The sequence below is a fragment of the Bidens hawaiensis genome, unplaced genomic scaffold, assembly GCF_021521415.1.
Source record: "Bidens hawaiensis isolate Kalapana, Puna unplaced genomic scaffold, B.hawaiensis_p1.1 tig00047797_1, whole genome shotgun sequence".
Classification (NCBI taxonomy): Eukaryota; Viridiplantae; Streptophyta; class Magnoliopsida; order Asterales; family Asteraceae; genus Bidens; species Bidens hawaiensis.
Window position 1 is genome coordinate 50,134 of NW_027498561.1, and position 17,387 is coordinate 67,520.

At 33.6% G+C, this 17,387-nt stretch overlaps 2 protein-coding genes and 1 pseudogene across 2 annotated transcripts; 1 reads left to right on the forward strand and 2 right to left on the reverse strand.

The window, feature by feature from the left end:
- Positions 1-4,045: 4,045 nt before the first annotated feature.
- LOC143597233 (uncharacterized) lies at positions 4,046-4,934 on the reverse strand (annotated as a pseudogene).
- A 1,571-nt stretch (positions 4,935-6,505) lies between these two features.
- On the forward strand, positions 6,506-10,451 carry LOC143597234 (uncharacterized). Its single transcript, XM_077075793.1, has 12 exons — positions 6,506-6,630; positions 6,989-7,638; positions 8,068-8,093; positions 8,403-8,469; positions 8,618-8,675; positions 8,776-8,868; positions 8,985-9,099; positions 9,196-9,243; positions 9,351-9,396; positions 9,726-9,796; positions 10,122-10,191; positions 10,312-10,451. Exons 2-11 carry the CDS (start codon positions 7,018-7,020, stop codon positions 10,159-10,161), a joined length of 1,185 nt encoding a protein of 394 aa, XP_076931908.1. The 5' UTR covers positions 6,506-6,630; positions 6,989-7,017; the 3' UTR covers positions 10,162-10,191; positions 10,312-10,451.
- Positions 10,452-11,420: 969 nt separating this feature from the next.
- LOC143597236 (28 kDa ribonucleoprotein, chloroplastic-like) lies at positions 11,421-13,388 on the reverse strand. Its single transcript, XM_077075794.1, has 4 exons — positions 12,907-13,388; positions 12,718-12,819; positions 11,703-11,993; positions 11,421-11,584 (listed from the first exon to the last, which is right to left on the reverse strand). Exons 1-4 carry the CDS (start codon positions 13,354-13,356, stop codon positions 11,525-11,527), a joined length of 903 nt encoding a protein of 300 aa, XP_076931909.1. The 5' UTR covers positions 13,357-13,388; the 3' UTR covers positions 11,421-11,524.
- Between the last annotated feature and the right edge of the window lie 3,999 nt (positions 13,389-17,387).

Sequence of the window (17,387 nt, forward strand, 5' to 3'; positions counted from 1 at the left end):
CTTTGTGAGAAAACTATGTGGAATAAAAATACAATAAAAATAGTTCTGGAAACCTAACTCATGTGTGCTTTTGTGACGATTTTTGGTTAACTAATTGATATATTATGATCTGTTGAATAGAGTAATCTTTCAAGTAGAAATCTGTCTTGATAAAACTAGCTGCTGAACTATGTGAAAATACATGAAACGTGCTTGTTGCTAGATAATTGCTATGTTTTTGACTAAATTGCCCTTGTGGGGAAAGATTTCTAGTAATGTACAATGTTAGTACTTAATACTTATGTAGTTGCTTACACATGAAACGTGTCACCAATGTGTTTGTCGAGTCACACATAATTCACAAACGAAACACGAGACGTATCTCATGCATAGGTATTATGTGCCGAGTCTAGAGACTCAATAATAGTTCCAACACTTAGAAAATCTCATTCTTGTTTTAGAACGCTAGTGAGGATTTTTCTGTGACGCGCATCTCCCGGTTGACTTGTTTTTGAATTCTTCGCAAACAGTGAGTTTCACGTTCCCCTTTTACTCTTTTAAACGCTTTTTACTTGGGGGAGATAACATACTCCAAAACGCTTTAGATGTTGTTATTAATTATATATCACTTGTAAGGCTAAGTGGCAAGCGAACCAACTAAAGTCCTTCATAACATCGAACCGTTTAATATTTGGATAATAGCGAGTCACTGTTGAGTAGTACTACTGGGTTTGACAAACCCCACCCAAATCTAAACTCGACTGGAGGTCGAGTGGGTGTAATTTTGGCTAACACATTTTCCATGGTCGTGGTAGACATGGTGGCAAGGCAATTGATAAACAGTCAGCTTCGGTGTCGAACACTTAGTAATACTTGTTTTTTAGGCTAGCTAACTATCTATATATAATTGACATAACATTATCTGGTAACGCAAACGCAAAACGCAAACACTTAAACGCAAACAGTTTCTTTAATTATATATGTGAACTCACCAACCCCGTGTTGACACTTTTAGTATGTTATTCTCAGGTAGCCGAGGCGGGCGCGCGGTATAGGAACATGCATTCCATTGAACTCTAACGTTTTGGCAAACTTGTTTTTAAACTGTTATTAATTGGGTTTTAAGTCGTCCTGCGTGACGCAACACTTGGTTTATGAATTTACGCTTCCGCACTTATTTAAACTTAAATGTTTCGTGGTTTGAAAACTTTATTTATGGTGTTTGATTATAACTAATGATTCCGATCCTGTTAGTTCACACCCTCTAACGGTAAAACTCCGTTAGTGGATTTTGAGGGTGTGACACTCTTAATTTAAAGAGTTTTGGTAAATTACCCATCTTGTCCTTCCTATATGTATATTAATATAGTAAGTATAGATATACCCAATTAATTAAAAAAATGACCATATTACTCTAGTTGATTAGATGCGATAAAAGATTTATAATGTATACCATTCGATGCGATAAATCTTCGAATGGTTTGCATTTTTTAAGAAGTGACAAGAGACGATTTGGTTGTCGTTAAAGGTGAGAAAAGTCGATTAAAGTTAAAATAATAACATAGGATATAAACACATTATGTAATGGGAAGAGGTATAATGGTCTATTCGTTAAAAGTGAGCATATATGAAAGTTAATTTTTTTTAAAACATAACGATAGAATGGCATTTATGAAATTATTGTTAATGAATAGGGGTATATATGATACTTTAACTGTTTTGTAAGGACATATATGATATTTTAATTATTGTGTAAGGGCGTATATGATATTTCAAATATTGTTTAGATACATGTGATATTTATAATGTTTGTAAAGGCATATATGAAACTAATCCTTTTTTATTTAACAAGATTAGGATGGGAGAGGACTGAGTTTTCAAGAAAAATCCTATTTTAGTAAAAGTTTTAAAATCACCTTGATAAATAGTTTTTTCTCTCATTCTATTTTGTTAAAAAAAACTCCCTGTCAAATCTCTACTTTAAAAAAATGCCACAACACCATTATAACTATTTTATCTATTGTTTGCTAAAAATTAAAATGGGTGTTTCCCTCCACCACCATATACTTCAATTAATGTGAGACCTAGGGATAGAGGTGTTAAAAGTGTTGGGTTGATGGGCTTCGGGTTGCATGTTGAGATTCTTCAACTCTAACTCAACTCATATCTTTATCCGTGTCGTGTCGTGTCATGTCAACCCATTTGAATTCGGGTTGTGTTTAGGGTCAACCCATTTTACGTTCATTTACGAATGTGAGTAATACTTAGTGGCTTAGTTATAAATTAAACAATCAATTACTCTTATTCATATAAAAAATTTTAATAAGTTTTATAATATATTTAATTATATTTGTGTAGTTAGTTATCTTTCATTCTCAATTCACAAACCTAGTTGCACATATTAGAACTAATATAATAAAATAAAAATGTTGAAAGTGAATAGTAGATAAAAATAATTAAAAGGAATTTAATTTTACTTTTAAAAGTTAATAGATATATGAAAGGTTAGTTCAAATTATTTAACTTTAAAATTAAAAAACTTCTTATCCCTAAAATCAAAATATTAGCTTCACTAAAATTCTTAAACAGGTTAACAAATCTACTCACTTTTTAATAGGATGGGTTCGGGTTGACCCGCCTTTTAGACGGGTTGGTTCGGGTTGACCCGCTTAAGAAAACAAACGACCTAAAACCTATAGTTTTTCGTGTCGGGTTTTGGGTCGTGTCAGGAATTGACGCCCCTAATGAGATCTGACAAAAAATAACCAACCACGTGACAACTGTATTAGTTATTTTAAACATATTTTAATTAATATGGTTCTTGAAAACATTACACACTTTAGTGGTTTACGATATTTTTTTGAGTTAAATCTACGTAGCGGTGATACGACAGAACATTTTCCGGTTATTAGTAAAACCATTATGGATGCCCTAACAGCCTTTAAGTAGTTAATTGACGAAGACACAATACCAACACCAACAAAAGAATGTGATTGACCAATTCAGATACCACTACTATTAGCGAGTGTGTTTTGAGTGGTGTGATTAAGCAATACATCAAACACTTAGGGTATGTTTGGTATATGGTAATGGAATAGATGAAGAAATGGAATGAACATGGTAATGAAGTGGATAATATATACAAAACAATAATGAATGATTATATAATAATAATATAATTAATAACTATAATTGAAAAATAATAATTATTATTATATCATTATAATTATATGATACTAATAATGATTGTTGACTATTTTGACTTTTTCATTCCTTAAAGGAATGAAAAAAAAACATCCATACCCAAAGGAATGAAAATCCTAAAAATGAAAGGAGTTTCATTCTTTGTGGAATGATCTATTTCATTCATGTATGATAACCAAACAAGTTTTTTTGCATTCCTTTAGGGGCTGTTTGGTTCGCAGAATGTTTTGCAAGGAATTGGAATTTGAATTGGAATTGGAATTTGAAATGATTTTTTTGGGAATCCTTCATGTGTTTGGTTGGTACATTTGTTACTGGAATTGGAATTTAAAAACATGTAAAATGACATAATTACCCTAAAATAGTAAATACATAACACTAGCCCATTAAATAATCTTAGCTCCATAACAAAACCCCAAACTATTCCAAGTCCATAACCTTTGTCCCTCCCAAAACGCCTTCGACCTAAAATTTAATTAATATTATCTTTTAATACATTTTAATTAATAAAAAAATTCTAAAAATATATAATTTTAATAAAAAAAATTCCCATCGAAGCATTACTTGAAGTTACGTAATCCTCCTAATAAACTACAAGTATTCAACCATAACAAATTTAATAAAATTAATATAAACAAACATATTCTCCGGACAATTAATTAAAAACATAATATATTAACATAAATGTCCAAACACACGATTAAACGACATAGGACTAAAAATAGTTCCAACATGCGATTAGAATTAGTTCCAACATATGACTAGAGTTAGTCCTAACATACGACCAAAATTAGTTAACCATATGACTACAAAATACAAACACGACTCCGAATTCTTCAAACAAGTTTCCTAGCGGAACTTACTACGATAACAAATACCTAACCCAAGCTTCCCTTTCTTCTTCATCCAAAGTCCAAAATGTCATCACCCTATTAGGGTCATCTTTTATTTTATCATTTGCCCTAAACCTTTCCAATTGAGTCAAAGATGTCATTGTTGAAAGCTCGGTAGTGACCATTAAAGCTTTCTTTTTTATGTCAAGTTCAAACGTTATGTCTTCACTCAACTCGGCCGAAGTCTCTTTTAGACGATCACCAAATAAAACAACCGCATCATTGAAACTCTTAAATAAAGTATCGACTTGGCTAGTGCGTTTTCTTTTCTTACCACGATCACTTGAAGTTTCTTCAACTTGAAAACTTGCATTGGTACCTTTATGATAGCTATGTTCACCAAAATCATCATCCTCTTGATGTTCCTCCTCTTCTTCTTCCATATTCACTTCTTGTTCCATCTCAACCACACTTTTGGCTTTATTACCATTAGCACGATCTTTTCCAAACACAACACAATTCTTCATAGAAAGGAAGCCTTTTGTTTTTCCATTTAGCTGCATGTTTATGACTCTATTTCACATGATGAGAATAAAATAAACCCATTAATACCTATTATGATAAACCAAATACTAAAAAAGTAACATAAAATCTAGCATGTATCTCAAGATAGGTTTCCCAAACTCCAGGAGCACTAGTGGTCACACAATTAAGTTCCTTATCATAACCAAATCCGCTAGTATTTAACATATCATAAACGACTTGCCAATCTCTCTTCATTGTTTTTATTCTTGATTCAATGTGAGGTTTACCCAAAATGCCCGATTCCGGAAGTGATTCTTTCAAGGATGCTTCTAGATGTTGTAGATATCCGGATTTAAAGCCATTATCAGACTTGAATACTCCATTGTTGACCATGTTTACTAAAGCCTCAACAAGTTTTTCATCTTCAATATTACTCCACACTCGGTATTTTCTATTATTACTCATATTAAATCTTTCGCAAGACTTTTGATGATAAGAGTGGTCAACAGATCTAGCATAGTCTGGGGCAACAATTAATGTCACATACAAAAAAATCCTCATAAAAAATAAGCATACGCAACAAAAAAATTAGCTTAACAACATAAACACCAATAAGAACATGTTTTGAGCTAGATTATTTCTAAATAAGCATAAATGTTTTGAACAAGAACATGTTTTGAGCTAGCTTAAAGAAAATAAACATAAACATAAACAAGAACATAAAACAACTCTTTATCAATTAGTAGCACTCCAAAAGTCAAACATGTTTTGAGCTAGATTGTTAAACTAAGTCGGGCCATTCCTACTTATACATTACAAACACAAAATGAGTTAACATTCAATCTCAAGTTAGTAATTGGTTTGAGAATAAAAATTATACAAAGCTGTTTGAAAATAAAATTACACAAAATGAGTTAACATTCAATCTCAAGTTATAATTAAACCAATGGTTTTCATACGAAAGCACAAGTATCTTATACAGCTCTGTGCTTTGTAATGTGTTAAGCTTCAATATCTATTTACTACTAATCAACATGAATAACATAAAATAAATCAAGTTAAAATGGATGGAGGCCCATATAGATTCCAAAAAGCACATGAATGTTCAATTAAAACATCAATTTCTTTGAGGCAATATGTCGAGCACATGGTGTGCAATTGAAGAAACAATAAAAACTCATATTAAACACTAGGCAGTCTCAAATCATCAAACAACCAACACTAATTCAAACAAATTACCAAAATTAAACAAACAAATCACAGTCTGAATTCAAGAAATTAGCAAATAACCAAGAACCGATGATTTAATAAGCAAGAAAAATGGAATTATTTGGTGGCCATGAATATATGGTTAGTTGGTTGGGGAAGAGAAAAGACTTGAGTAAAATCTAGAGAAATTAAATACTAGCAGTAGTAGTATTACATAGCACGGGAATATAGAGGGAGGAAGACTTACCAAACAATAGGAGAACGATGATCGAGATCCGCCAGCGTTGCTAACAACAACAATGGAGGAGATTTCTAACAGAGAAGGAGATCGAACATAACAGGTTGGGTTCTTGCGAGATCGAACAGAGCGAACATGGCAGCTAGGGTTCGTGAGGTCCAATAGAGAGAAGATAACATATGGCAGTGATGAGGGTTATTTATGTAATGTCACAAACATTCCAGAGGTATTTTTAACTTTCCTTTGGAACAGGGAAGTAATCTGAATTCCATTAATTGAAGCATTTGGTTGGAAATGAAATCCAATTCCAATTCCATCTCTACCTAACCAAACAGGTTATGTAATGGGATTCTAATTCCAAATCCCATGAAATCCTCCAACCAAACAGCCCCTTAGAATGACTTATTACATTCCACCCTCCATTCCTTCTTAACAAACACTGCCTTATATATACCAATGGGCCAATGGTTTAAAAGCCCAGTCCAACCCAATCTTCACCATAAACCAGAGCTCACGGCTTACTCCATCACCGTACGTCGTTCAGCTCACCGCATCTACCGTTAGGCCGTCGGCCGGTCATCCGTACTCCGGCAGCCACCGCCGTCACCTGAATTCCAACAACTATTGTCTTCTCCGCACCAGGTACCATTTCTAGGGTTATTAATTATCACTCTCGTTCCTTCCTTATGATGATTATTATTATTATTATTAGGTTTTAATAGTGGAGTACGATTGTATTGTTGAATTAGGTGTCCACAATGTTAAGTGATGCCACTGCATTTGGGATTCTGATTCTCATAATTGTTATGCTTCCAGTTGTTAAAAGTTAGGGTTTATAATAATACAATAAAAACCCTTGTCAGTGTAGGTTGTGTTGACTGTTTTAATCGTAACAGTAATATAATGCAAGTTTCTCGTGAACAAGTCTACAACTTGTAGGTTAAATCCTTTTCCACTAATCTACTTTCGGATCTTTCAAAACATATATTGCTTATTTCAGGAGACGAACGTGCAGTTTGAAGATACGTCATGGGGCGAGACTCCTTTGATCACTCACGATCTCCCGTTAGGAATCACAGGTCGTCACACAGGAGTCCACCAAGAAGAGAAAGATCGCCCCCTCGCCACAGGAGTTCACACTCAAACAAATCACCACCTAGAGAAAAGCCTTCAAGTCGGACCAAATCACCAAAACGTCCCAAGTCTCCCATCTCTCGCTCGCCACTTAAAGACAAACCTTCAAGTTACACCAAATCCTCCAAACACGCAAGATCAAGGTCTCCATCAGACCGTTTACCTGTAAAAGAACCAGCTTTAACATCACCTGGATCTCGATCACCATCACCGAGGAGTAAAAGATTAAGGAAAAGTCGGTCTGATCATAAAGATGACAGGTCAAGTGAAAAAGTAGTTGAAAAGAATAACAGAAAAACTAAGTCTTCTGAATCTAGGTCTCCATCACCACGAACAAGAAGGTTGAGGAGAGCTCAAGCTGATGCGGGTGATAAGTTAAGAGACAAGGGTTTAGAAAGAGGGGGAAGAGATAGAGGTTCTGGAAGAGATGCAGATGACAGTGGGTTCCACAGGTCAAGACAGGTGGAACATCATCATAGGACCAGACACAGATCTCGCTCGCCTCCACGTGATGAGGTGTCTGGTGATATCCATTTCTTTAACTGCATCTTTGTTTATATATCTTGCATGTTATTGTAAATTCTCGGGTCAAGATCTGATGATGTAGCAACATGGGCGGGTTGGGCTTGTCGGGCAATGGGTAAAATGGGCTAGGTAAAAAAAAAAGAGACAGTAAATTATGGTCCATCTCAGTAGTTTGACCTGAAACACTTTGCCTAACATCTTTGTACTCAAATATGAGTACACAAGCTTTATGTATCTGTTTGATTCATTGTGGTTAAACATATTAATATTAGAATGCCTAACTTTGTCACCTCTGCTTCAAGATGATAATTTTCATGTGGTGTTACTGTTGCATCTATTTATTGTATCAGTATTCTCTTTTCTGTAGATAACTTGTAAATATAGCTATTGACCTTTATTTCTTTTCTTTTTTTTTTCCAGGGAAATCACTCAAGAGAAGATCATTGGTGAGCATGTATCTTAGTTCTTCAATTAATGTTTTATTTTTCCAGGGAAATAACTCATTAACTCGGTATTTGCATCCATATCTTTCACTGGACTCAATTATACTTATAAATCAAATGATCATCCAATCAATTGGAACCTGTTTTTTGATTATCTTTTTTTTTTTATAATTCCTACTTTTTACATTCTTTTTAAATCTAAACCACCATTTGAGTACTTGAATATTGTTTTTTTGCAATTTGCTCACATTTCAGTACCCATTTATCCAATTTTATACAGGCTTTAAACTGATGTTATATACATGTGACCAGGAATGGTGATGATGATTCGGTTGCACAGATGAAGGCGGCCGAAGAAGCTCTTGTAACCAAGGAAAAGGTACTTCTAGATTATTAACTACTTATTTTAAGTTCAAAATTATTCGTTCAAATTTAGTATGCATTTTTTTTATCAAGTGTGAGCATTATCATGTGCAAATACGACTATCGAATCATAGATTGTGATCTTATTTTCATTCTGGTTACAGCAAAAGCCTTCATTTGAGCTGTCTGGAAAGCTTGCTGCTGAGACCAATACTGTCAAAGGTGAGTCTTCTTTTAACTTTTGAGATAACACATATTTAAGAAACAAATTAACTTTAACACTTAATGTTTATAAATTTACGAGCATGTGATTTAATGTTAGGTGTGACACTGTTGTTCACGGAGCCACCAGATGCACGAAAAACAGATATAAGGTGGAGACTTTATGTCTTCAAGAATGGTGAAGCGCTTAATGGTAGGTTCTTTATTTTTTATTTTTTATATAAAGATTCTGTTTTATGTCCACTACCCTTCTTTATTTTTTATTTTTTAAATACTTGTCTTTTTTGGTTTTATTTTTATTTTTAACAGAGCCTTTATATGTGCATCAACAAACATGCTACTTATTTGGGAGAGAAAGAAGGGTAGCGGACATCCCCACAGATCATCCATCATGCAGCAAACAGCATGCTGTTCTTCAGTACCGGTATGACTATAATAACCATTTGAAGTCGGTCGGTTTGATCTTTCAGTTATTTTACAAAAAAATGTATATTGGTTTCTGATTTCTGTTTATTTTCAGACAAGTTGAGAAGGAGCAACCAGATGGCATGTTAAAGAAAGAAGTAAAGTAAGTAAGCTTTGTGTCACCGAAAAAACGCAATTGGATTCTTTCGAGCATATATATACACATAGATATGTCGTATGTATTTATTCATGCATTGTTCTTATTTTCAGGCCTTACATAATGGATCTTGGAAGCACAAATGGGACTTTCATAAATGTAAGTACACATCACGGTATTTAATTAATGTGTATTCGGGTTATGTATTTTGTTTAATAGGTCAAACATGTTAGTATAAGCGGTAACGGGAACGGGTCTAAGGGGTTTATGAAGGAATTAGATTATTATTGAAGAATCATGATCTCTATTACAAAATTATGACAATTTTTGGACAAGGAGTGGTCTGGGTCGACCCAATTCAAATTGATCTGATTAGGACCAAAGTTATTTGTTCGGACTGATCCGTCATCCGTTATTTTTTTCATCTCTCTAATATTTGAGACGATACGGAGTTTTGGTGTAACATGCATATTCGTTTTCAATTGCAGGATAATCGTATTGAAGCTGAACGCTATTATGAACTTATGGAAAAAGACACTCTTAAGTTTGGCAATAGTAGGTATGTTGTTACTTGCTTTATCATATTCTTCATATATAGTTATTTCGTTATGAAAACCAACTGATCAAACTGGTCAGTTTTAGCTGTTTGAAAAACGAGAAACTAAAATATGGTTGATGAATATAATTAAAAAATGATAAAGATAAATAAATAAAAAGGCTAGACGGCCGGTTTGGTTTCGGTCGTTGGGGAGCAGTTTGGTGTTTTATCATCTTTGTTATCGTCTGTCATTTGACATCAGACTCATTTGTTTGATTTCTCTGACATTTAACTTGCATTCTTTATCTGACGTTACTTTAATGTGGTCTTAAAACTGATTTTACAGCCGAGAATACGTACTTCTGCATGAGAATTCAATGGGATGATGGTGATATCATAGATTTTCATTTTAACAGGTTTCTACATTAGATCGAGTATATGCATGGAGTTTTTGATGGTCATGCATCTATTAATTTTTGCTTTATGGTTGGTTATCTCATCAAGAAGAGGAAGATGTACCTGATCTTTTTAAGCAGACGTTGAACCAGCCAATCTCTTTTTGTAGACCTTATGTTGGATATCATGTTGGCGTATGCTCCACAACTTAGTCATTGTATTTGTGTTTTAATCGTTTCTTCCTTACATAACTTTTTGGTTACACTATTTTTTAGTTTAATCTGGTTTGCTCATGAATGTTCAGCTTACTTGAGATGAAAAAAACAATAGTAAATAAGCACGTGGAAACGAAAGAATTGAAATTGGCAAACCTTTTTCACTTTGGAATTTAACTTACCTTTGCAGCAGTGAAGGATTCAGAGGCAGATTGATGTAAACTAAAGGTTCCAAATCAAACGTATCCCTTTTCTGTTGGTCAGTATATGTATCTTTCTTTTTGAACGATTAGTACAACGCTAAATTCGACTTCTAAAATCCATTTATGGCCTAAGATGGTCAATTTGGTGGAACAAAAGCTAGGTGCCAAAAGGCCATTGATGTTGGGGTAGCAAAGTAGCATTAATTAGATAAACTGTGGGTTACGGAGGTCTAATTTGCGATGACAGGGTCAAAGAGACCAAGAGTGAATTTAACGTGTTCAAAAACCGTTTATACCGTTGTATTGCCCTAAATTGACTGTTTCTGCAGTGTTAAGAGCAAGCTGGTTCTGTTTACAGTTTAGAAAACTGGGTTTCACGGTTCAGTTTAGAGTTTAAAATTTGTTACTAAAAGAAACAAAATGTGTTGACCTATGTATCTTGTAAAGATTAAAACTACTTTTTTCACATTTTTATGAAACTCTTAAATGCTGAAAAGGCTTCTTTATAACATACCATTGCCTTTGGTAATCATTCTTATTGCTTAATTTCTCTCCATCTATCAAAACAGACCCTCTTTAAATGAAAGATCAGTCTGTATAAACTTAAAAGATCTAGGTAATCTAATAGTTACGATTACATGCTTGAATCAAGCACGGCCGAGCCACCAAAACCAAATGACAAGAATAAGAGTCAGTAAAACAATAATTTTCCAACTTCTTAAGTACGGTGTTTTTCTTGACATTAGAGTTTCTGAAGAGGTGTAATCCTGGTAGCGCAAGATGACCCTTTTACACTCATAAACCGCCTTGCAAATTCATGTGCAAACCCATTAACTCAAATGCTCAATAAACTCGTAAATTCCAAAACAAAAGTTCAAAATTACACAAATATAAATACCATTCTAAAACAGTTACAACCAGCTCAAAAACTCGAATCAGAAACGCCTCGGTTTCTCCTCCGCTACATTTACTCTGATTGCTCTCCCACCCAAGCTCTGTAAACATACATAACAGGCAAACTGTTAATATCTATTAAGCATACCTTAATCCTATTGTATGCAAGTACAATGTAAATCATGAGGTAAGTCTATACAAAAAATTAAAAATAGGCACCTGTCCATCAAGGTTTTCAATGGCGTCATTGAGCTCACTTTCTGTCGAGAAAGTCACAAACCCAAAACCTCGTGACCGACCACTTTCCCTGTCATAAACAACTCTAGCTGACACAACTTTCCCGTGTTCACTAAAAATCTGTTCAAGACGGCCATCATCAACATCCCATGGCAAGTTGCCAACATACACACGGTATTGTGGCCCAAAGTTCTGTGGCGCCCGTTCTGCCCGTTCGGGCCTCGATCCCCTTGGAGCAGCCTTGTTTACAGTCAAATACCTCCCTCCTAGTTCCTGTTTCAATCATTACAGGTACAATTTTTTAATGATTTTCACGAGTACGGGATAGGTATGCTATTTTGTGATGCCCTGCCAGATTATACCCTTCAAAAATTTTTTTTAATTTTTTTCCTTTTGTGCTTGGGTGATAAACTAACTAGCTCACAAAATTTGTTTTAATTAAGTGATAAAATTATTATTACTTTTATCACCATTCTTATTCTTCTAATATTGTTACTTATATCACCATTTTCATTCTTATTTTTATTATTTTCATTTTTCTTCATATTATATTAATTTTGATAATATACTATTATTTTTATTCTTACTTATTTATTATTATTATTATTGATATAAAAATGTTATTTTTATTACAATAAGTACTATTAATTTATACTTAAATTAATACTAATTATCTTTATGGTTACTTTACTACTTATCATTAATGTCACTATTATTCTTGTTACCAGTTCAGTCTTATGTTTCTAATTTCATTGGGTAATAATATTATACAAAAACTAAAACAGTCAAAACCCCTCGTTAAGAAAACTGTTCGATATCCATTTCCTCAATTTGCTGTGTAACTCTAAATTTTCAATCCGAAACATCCGGTTTCAAAATGCGTATCCAAACTCTCCCAAATCCCATATCCAACTATCGATAATTCGATCAAATTGAACCAATTTCACCATTATTTAGTTAAACCCACGATAATTAACCACATATAATAGTCACTTACATAGCGATGCAGCAATTCGACAGCTTTATCGGCTTCTTCAACGGTACTCATGGTCACAAACCCAAAACCCCTACTTTGGTCAGTCTCCCTGTTATAAATAACCTAAATCCAAAACCCTAATTTCAATTCACAATCCACCACCATAATAATAATAATAATAAAACACAATTAAACCAATAATACCCGTACCTCAGAAATCTCAACAACACCAGCTTGTTGAAACAATTGAGCCAATTGCTCACTATCCACATCGTACGGCAAATTACCCACGAATATCTTGGCATCTTCTGGCGGCTCAACAAACTCCTCCTCCGGTTCAGCCTCGGAATCTTGAACCGGGGAAGTGGGTTCCCAGTCTGAACCGGCGGCGGCGGGTTCATCGGCTTGAAGGACTGATGAAATATTGTCGTCTTCTTGGGATGAAACAACAAGGGTGGTTAGAAAATGAGGGGTTTGTTTTCGAATTGGGTAGGAATTGAAGGAAGTGGAGAGGTGGAGGCTGATGGGTTTGAAAGGAATTGAGATGTTGTGGTGGTGGTGGGATTTGAAGATGGCCGCCGGAGATGATGATGAAACCAAGAAGTTGGCCATGGGTTTGGATAAGGTGGGATTGGAAATGGGTTTTGCCGCAAAAGACATTGTAGTGTTGTTGTTGAAGGGTTTAGAGGAGAGTGAGGTGGATAAGGAAGGGGATGGATGATATTTTGATGATATGTTATCGCTTGGTGTCTTTGGTTGGTATGTATGACAATTTTGGGGAATAACGTTTTCATGGTGTGTACAATGGGCCTTGACTAGGCCTTTTTTAAGTTTTGGGCTTCGATCTAGTTAAATGGGCCTAAATGTATTTAAAAACCGTTTTTTTTCAGGTATATATTAGATCTTTTGAGGGGTTGCACTATTTAGGGGTATTTTCGGGAATTTTTCGGGTTTAGATCGGGTATTTGAAAAACCCGGTTTCGGGTATTGGAGAAATATGATTTCGAGTATGGAACCAGTTTTGGTTTTCGGGTATTACCATGTGTAAATTGGGTCTGGTTCCGGGTACGGGTTTTGATACTGAAATGCATACCCTATCCGTACCCTACGGGTAGGGTCACATTCGGGTATTAAAAAACTGGTCCCGGGTATTCTTTTCAGGTCCGATTCCGGATTCAGGTTTTTTGTGCACCTCTAGGTAGAGGTGCACAGAAAACCGGGTTTTTCAAATACCTGAAAAATACCCCAAAAAGTGCAGTCACTTAAAAAGCTAAATTTATATCCGAAAAATATTCGGAAAAAAACCCGATAATAGTTTTTTTTTCAATACATAAAAATAAGGTATTCAATTACCCAGTTTTAAAATAACCAGTTCTATACCCAACTCGAACCTGGTGCATAGGGTATGGTGTTTAGAGCCAATGCCTGACCTAGGTATGGTCAATACCAAATTTTCTAATACCCAGATTATACCCGAACCCAGTTCTATACCCGGGAACAGGTATTAGAAAACCCCAATTTATGCACCTCTAACTAAAGGTGTACATATAAAGATCGGTCGGGATGAAACCGATTCTAGTCCGATTCGATACATCAATTTGAAATTGGTTGGAGATATATTCATAAGAAATCGGTGTGTTGAACATGATTAAAAACGGTTTCAAACGGGACTAGGATATTTTGTGTATATGTTAAAGAATTGTAGAGTTGTTTCGATAGATAAAGATTATGAAGATCATGGTGATAAAGAATGGAGATTTGAAATAGTGTCAATCTTCTAATATAGACTTCTATAACAAAGGCATTATTAGGGTTGATGTTATTAGTAGTCTACATCCGACGAATCTAGTCTATACTATTAAAGCAATAACTCTTTCCCTAAATAACATTCATTCTCATAATTTCTTACTAATAAAATAATTTAAAATTAAATTAAATTACATTCAACTTAATTACTCATTCAACATATTATAATCTAGTATATATTAATGCATGTGTTCCTTAATGAGTCCGCGTTTTCTTTTCAAAGTTTCATGGTAGTTATTTTTTATTTGCTTTCATTTCGATTTTAGCTTTTATAAATTTGTTTCATTTCAGTTTCGTTTTGGTTCGATTTTTTTAGTTTTGTTTTAGATGGTTTTAATTTTATTCATTTTTTTTGGTTCGGTTTTAGCTTTTTCAGTTAGATTTTGGTTTTTGTTTTAGTTTTAATTGTATTTAGTTTTTTTTAGGTTTTTGTTTTTGTGTTTTGTTTTTCAATTTAGTTTTGTTTCAATTTGTATTTAGTTTGTTTGGTGTTTGGTTTTAGTGTCTATTGAAAAATAAAAGAATATGGAGGATTCACAAATTAAGTGAAAGATTCACACGAGTTTCAATTTTCATGTAGGTTGAAGTCATTGAGACTTTATATTTTTTTGGATCTTCACAACCATTATTAATGAATTCGCATTTGGTAGAAATGATTTCAAAAGCTAAGAATGTTATATCTATATGTGTTATTCTTCATTTTTCTTTTTTTTAATCTATGTGTGTGCTATTTTAATTTTCATTTATGAAAATGGGTCAATTTAGAAATGTTTCGATTTGCTTTCGCTCGGCCAAAACGGGTCATTTTAAAAGAGTATCAGTTTAGTTTTGGTCAACGAGTCAATATAAAAGGTATTGATTATGTTCGGGTTTTAGTGTGTCTTTTTAAAATCGCATCGATTTGGTTCGGGTCATATTGGGTCAACATTAGAAGATAATGATTTGGTTCGGGTTATGTGTCATTCTCATAACGTATCGATTTGATTATGCTCAAAGCATGTCATTTTAAAAGGTTTCAATTTGGTTTTGGTTCTTAAACGTGTAACACCCCGGCTAAAGCGAAAACGCCTGAGTGTGACGTACAGATTGCTCAAAACACGCGTGACACTATTAAGTGACAATATTATTATTAATTCATTTCAAAGCATCAAGTACACAAATTATTTCAAATGAACAAACACAAAGAAGAAGGAACAAAACAAATGTCTTCTTGTTTATTATTTAAATAACCTAACTTCTAGTATCTTCGCCAATTCATCCTCTAACGAAAGTACCTGTAGCATATATATAAAATAAAGTCAACTAACTGAATAGTTGGTGAGTTCACACAGTTGAAAATAATATATAAAAACCATACAATTCCATGAAAACTTGTGAAAATCACATAAGGGTTCTTTACACTAGAAACAATGGTCCATGAGTGTAAAGAATAAATGAAGGTATTTTCCAGTTGGGATTGTGCACCAACGTACTCAGATCGGAGTCCCTTTTCCACCAGAAACAAATAGTCCATGGGTGCAAAGGGGGCGTATGATCATACTTATCGAAGAAATCCATGCACGTAATAATTGAGCAAGTAACAAGTAAACACACAAGTCCATGATGCGAATTGTAGTTTGTAAATAATAAATAAACGAAATTGAATTTTGATAGGATATATATGCTACCCCCAAAATAGTAAAAAGGTAAAAAGGGTGTGTGAGAAACTCACCTTGAAGTTGAAGACAAACTTGAAATAAAACTGAAAGCGCGTAAATCAAACCGAAGCAATTGAACTTCATGAACTAAAATTAAAAGTACAAAATAAATATTAACTAACGACTTATAACAAGTAGACAAATGGGGTTGTCGGGATTTAGGAGTGTTGAATGTCCATATTATTATGGAGTTGAATATTATAGTATTATTTTATGCATTAACGAATTTTAACGAATTAATATTTTAATATTAAATTTCGAGATTAATATCGAGTTTGGATAATATAATGTTTATGGGATTTTGATGTCAACGGCATATTTTATTTTGACAGTAAATATGTTAACAAAGTTTAAAGTTACGAACAAAAGTATATTTAAATAAAATATGTTTTACGAGTTTAAACAAGGCTTAACGAGTTTGAAAATCTATAGCAATCATGAATTATGGATCATTAATGAAATTTTATGTAGAAAATAATTTTGTTGTCGTGTTATAAAGTTTAACGCAAAAATGATTATTAATAACATTAATCGGGTTTTCTAACGAGACTTATCGGAAACGAAAGTCGGGTTTTTAAGTGAAAAATGGTAAACTATAGTTTATATTTAATTTTGTTTAACATAAATAATTTTATTTGATCTATTATAATTTTTAATAATTTAAATTGATTAATATATTTTAAAGAAAAGGTCTTGGAAATTAAAACAAACACAACAAAACAAAAATGCTCCGACCCGGCGGGTCCTCTGGTTGTAACACTCATGAACTAACCAATGGACCAAGTCTGTAAGTTGTTTAAAAGATCAGATAATATATTTATATTATAAACACTTCATGTTCATCTTCTTCATCAAACCCTAGCTTTTCAAAACTGATAATCCATTCCATGTTCGATCAAATTATGTTAGGGGTTTTGTTAGTCGGCTCAAAAGGATTCAAAAACAAATAACTATTACCTGTGACAACGCTGGAATGATGGTGAACGGCGAGGTGACAGGAATTGGGTTTTGACGAACGATTATGAGTTTTAGAGTGTAAATTAGATTAAAAGGATATTGTGGACGAGTTTAGGTATTGTTTTAGGTTGTATTTATACTAACAATTAGAGCGAAAGATGATTAATGGGTGTTATTGCGTTTTAAAAAATATTCCGGTGGTTACGGGCTTTTAATCGGACATAATTGGGT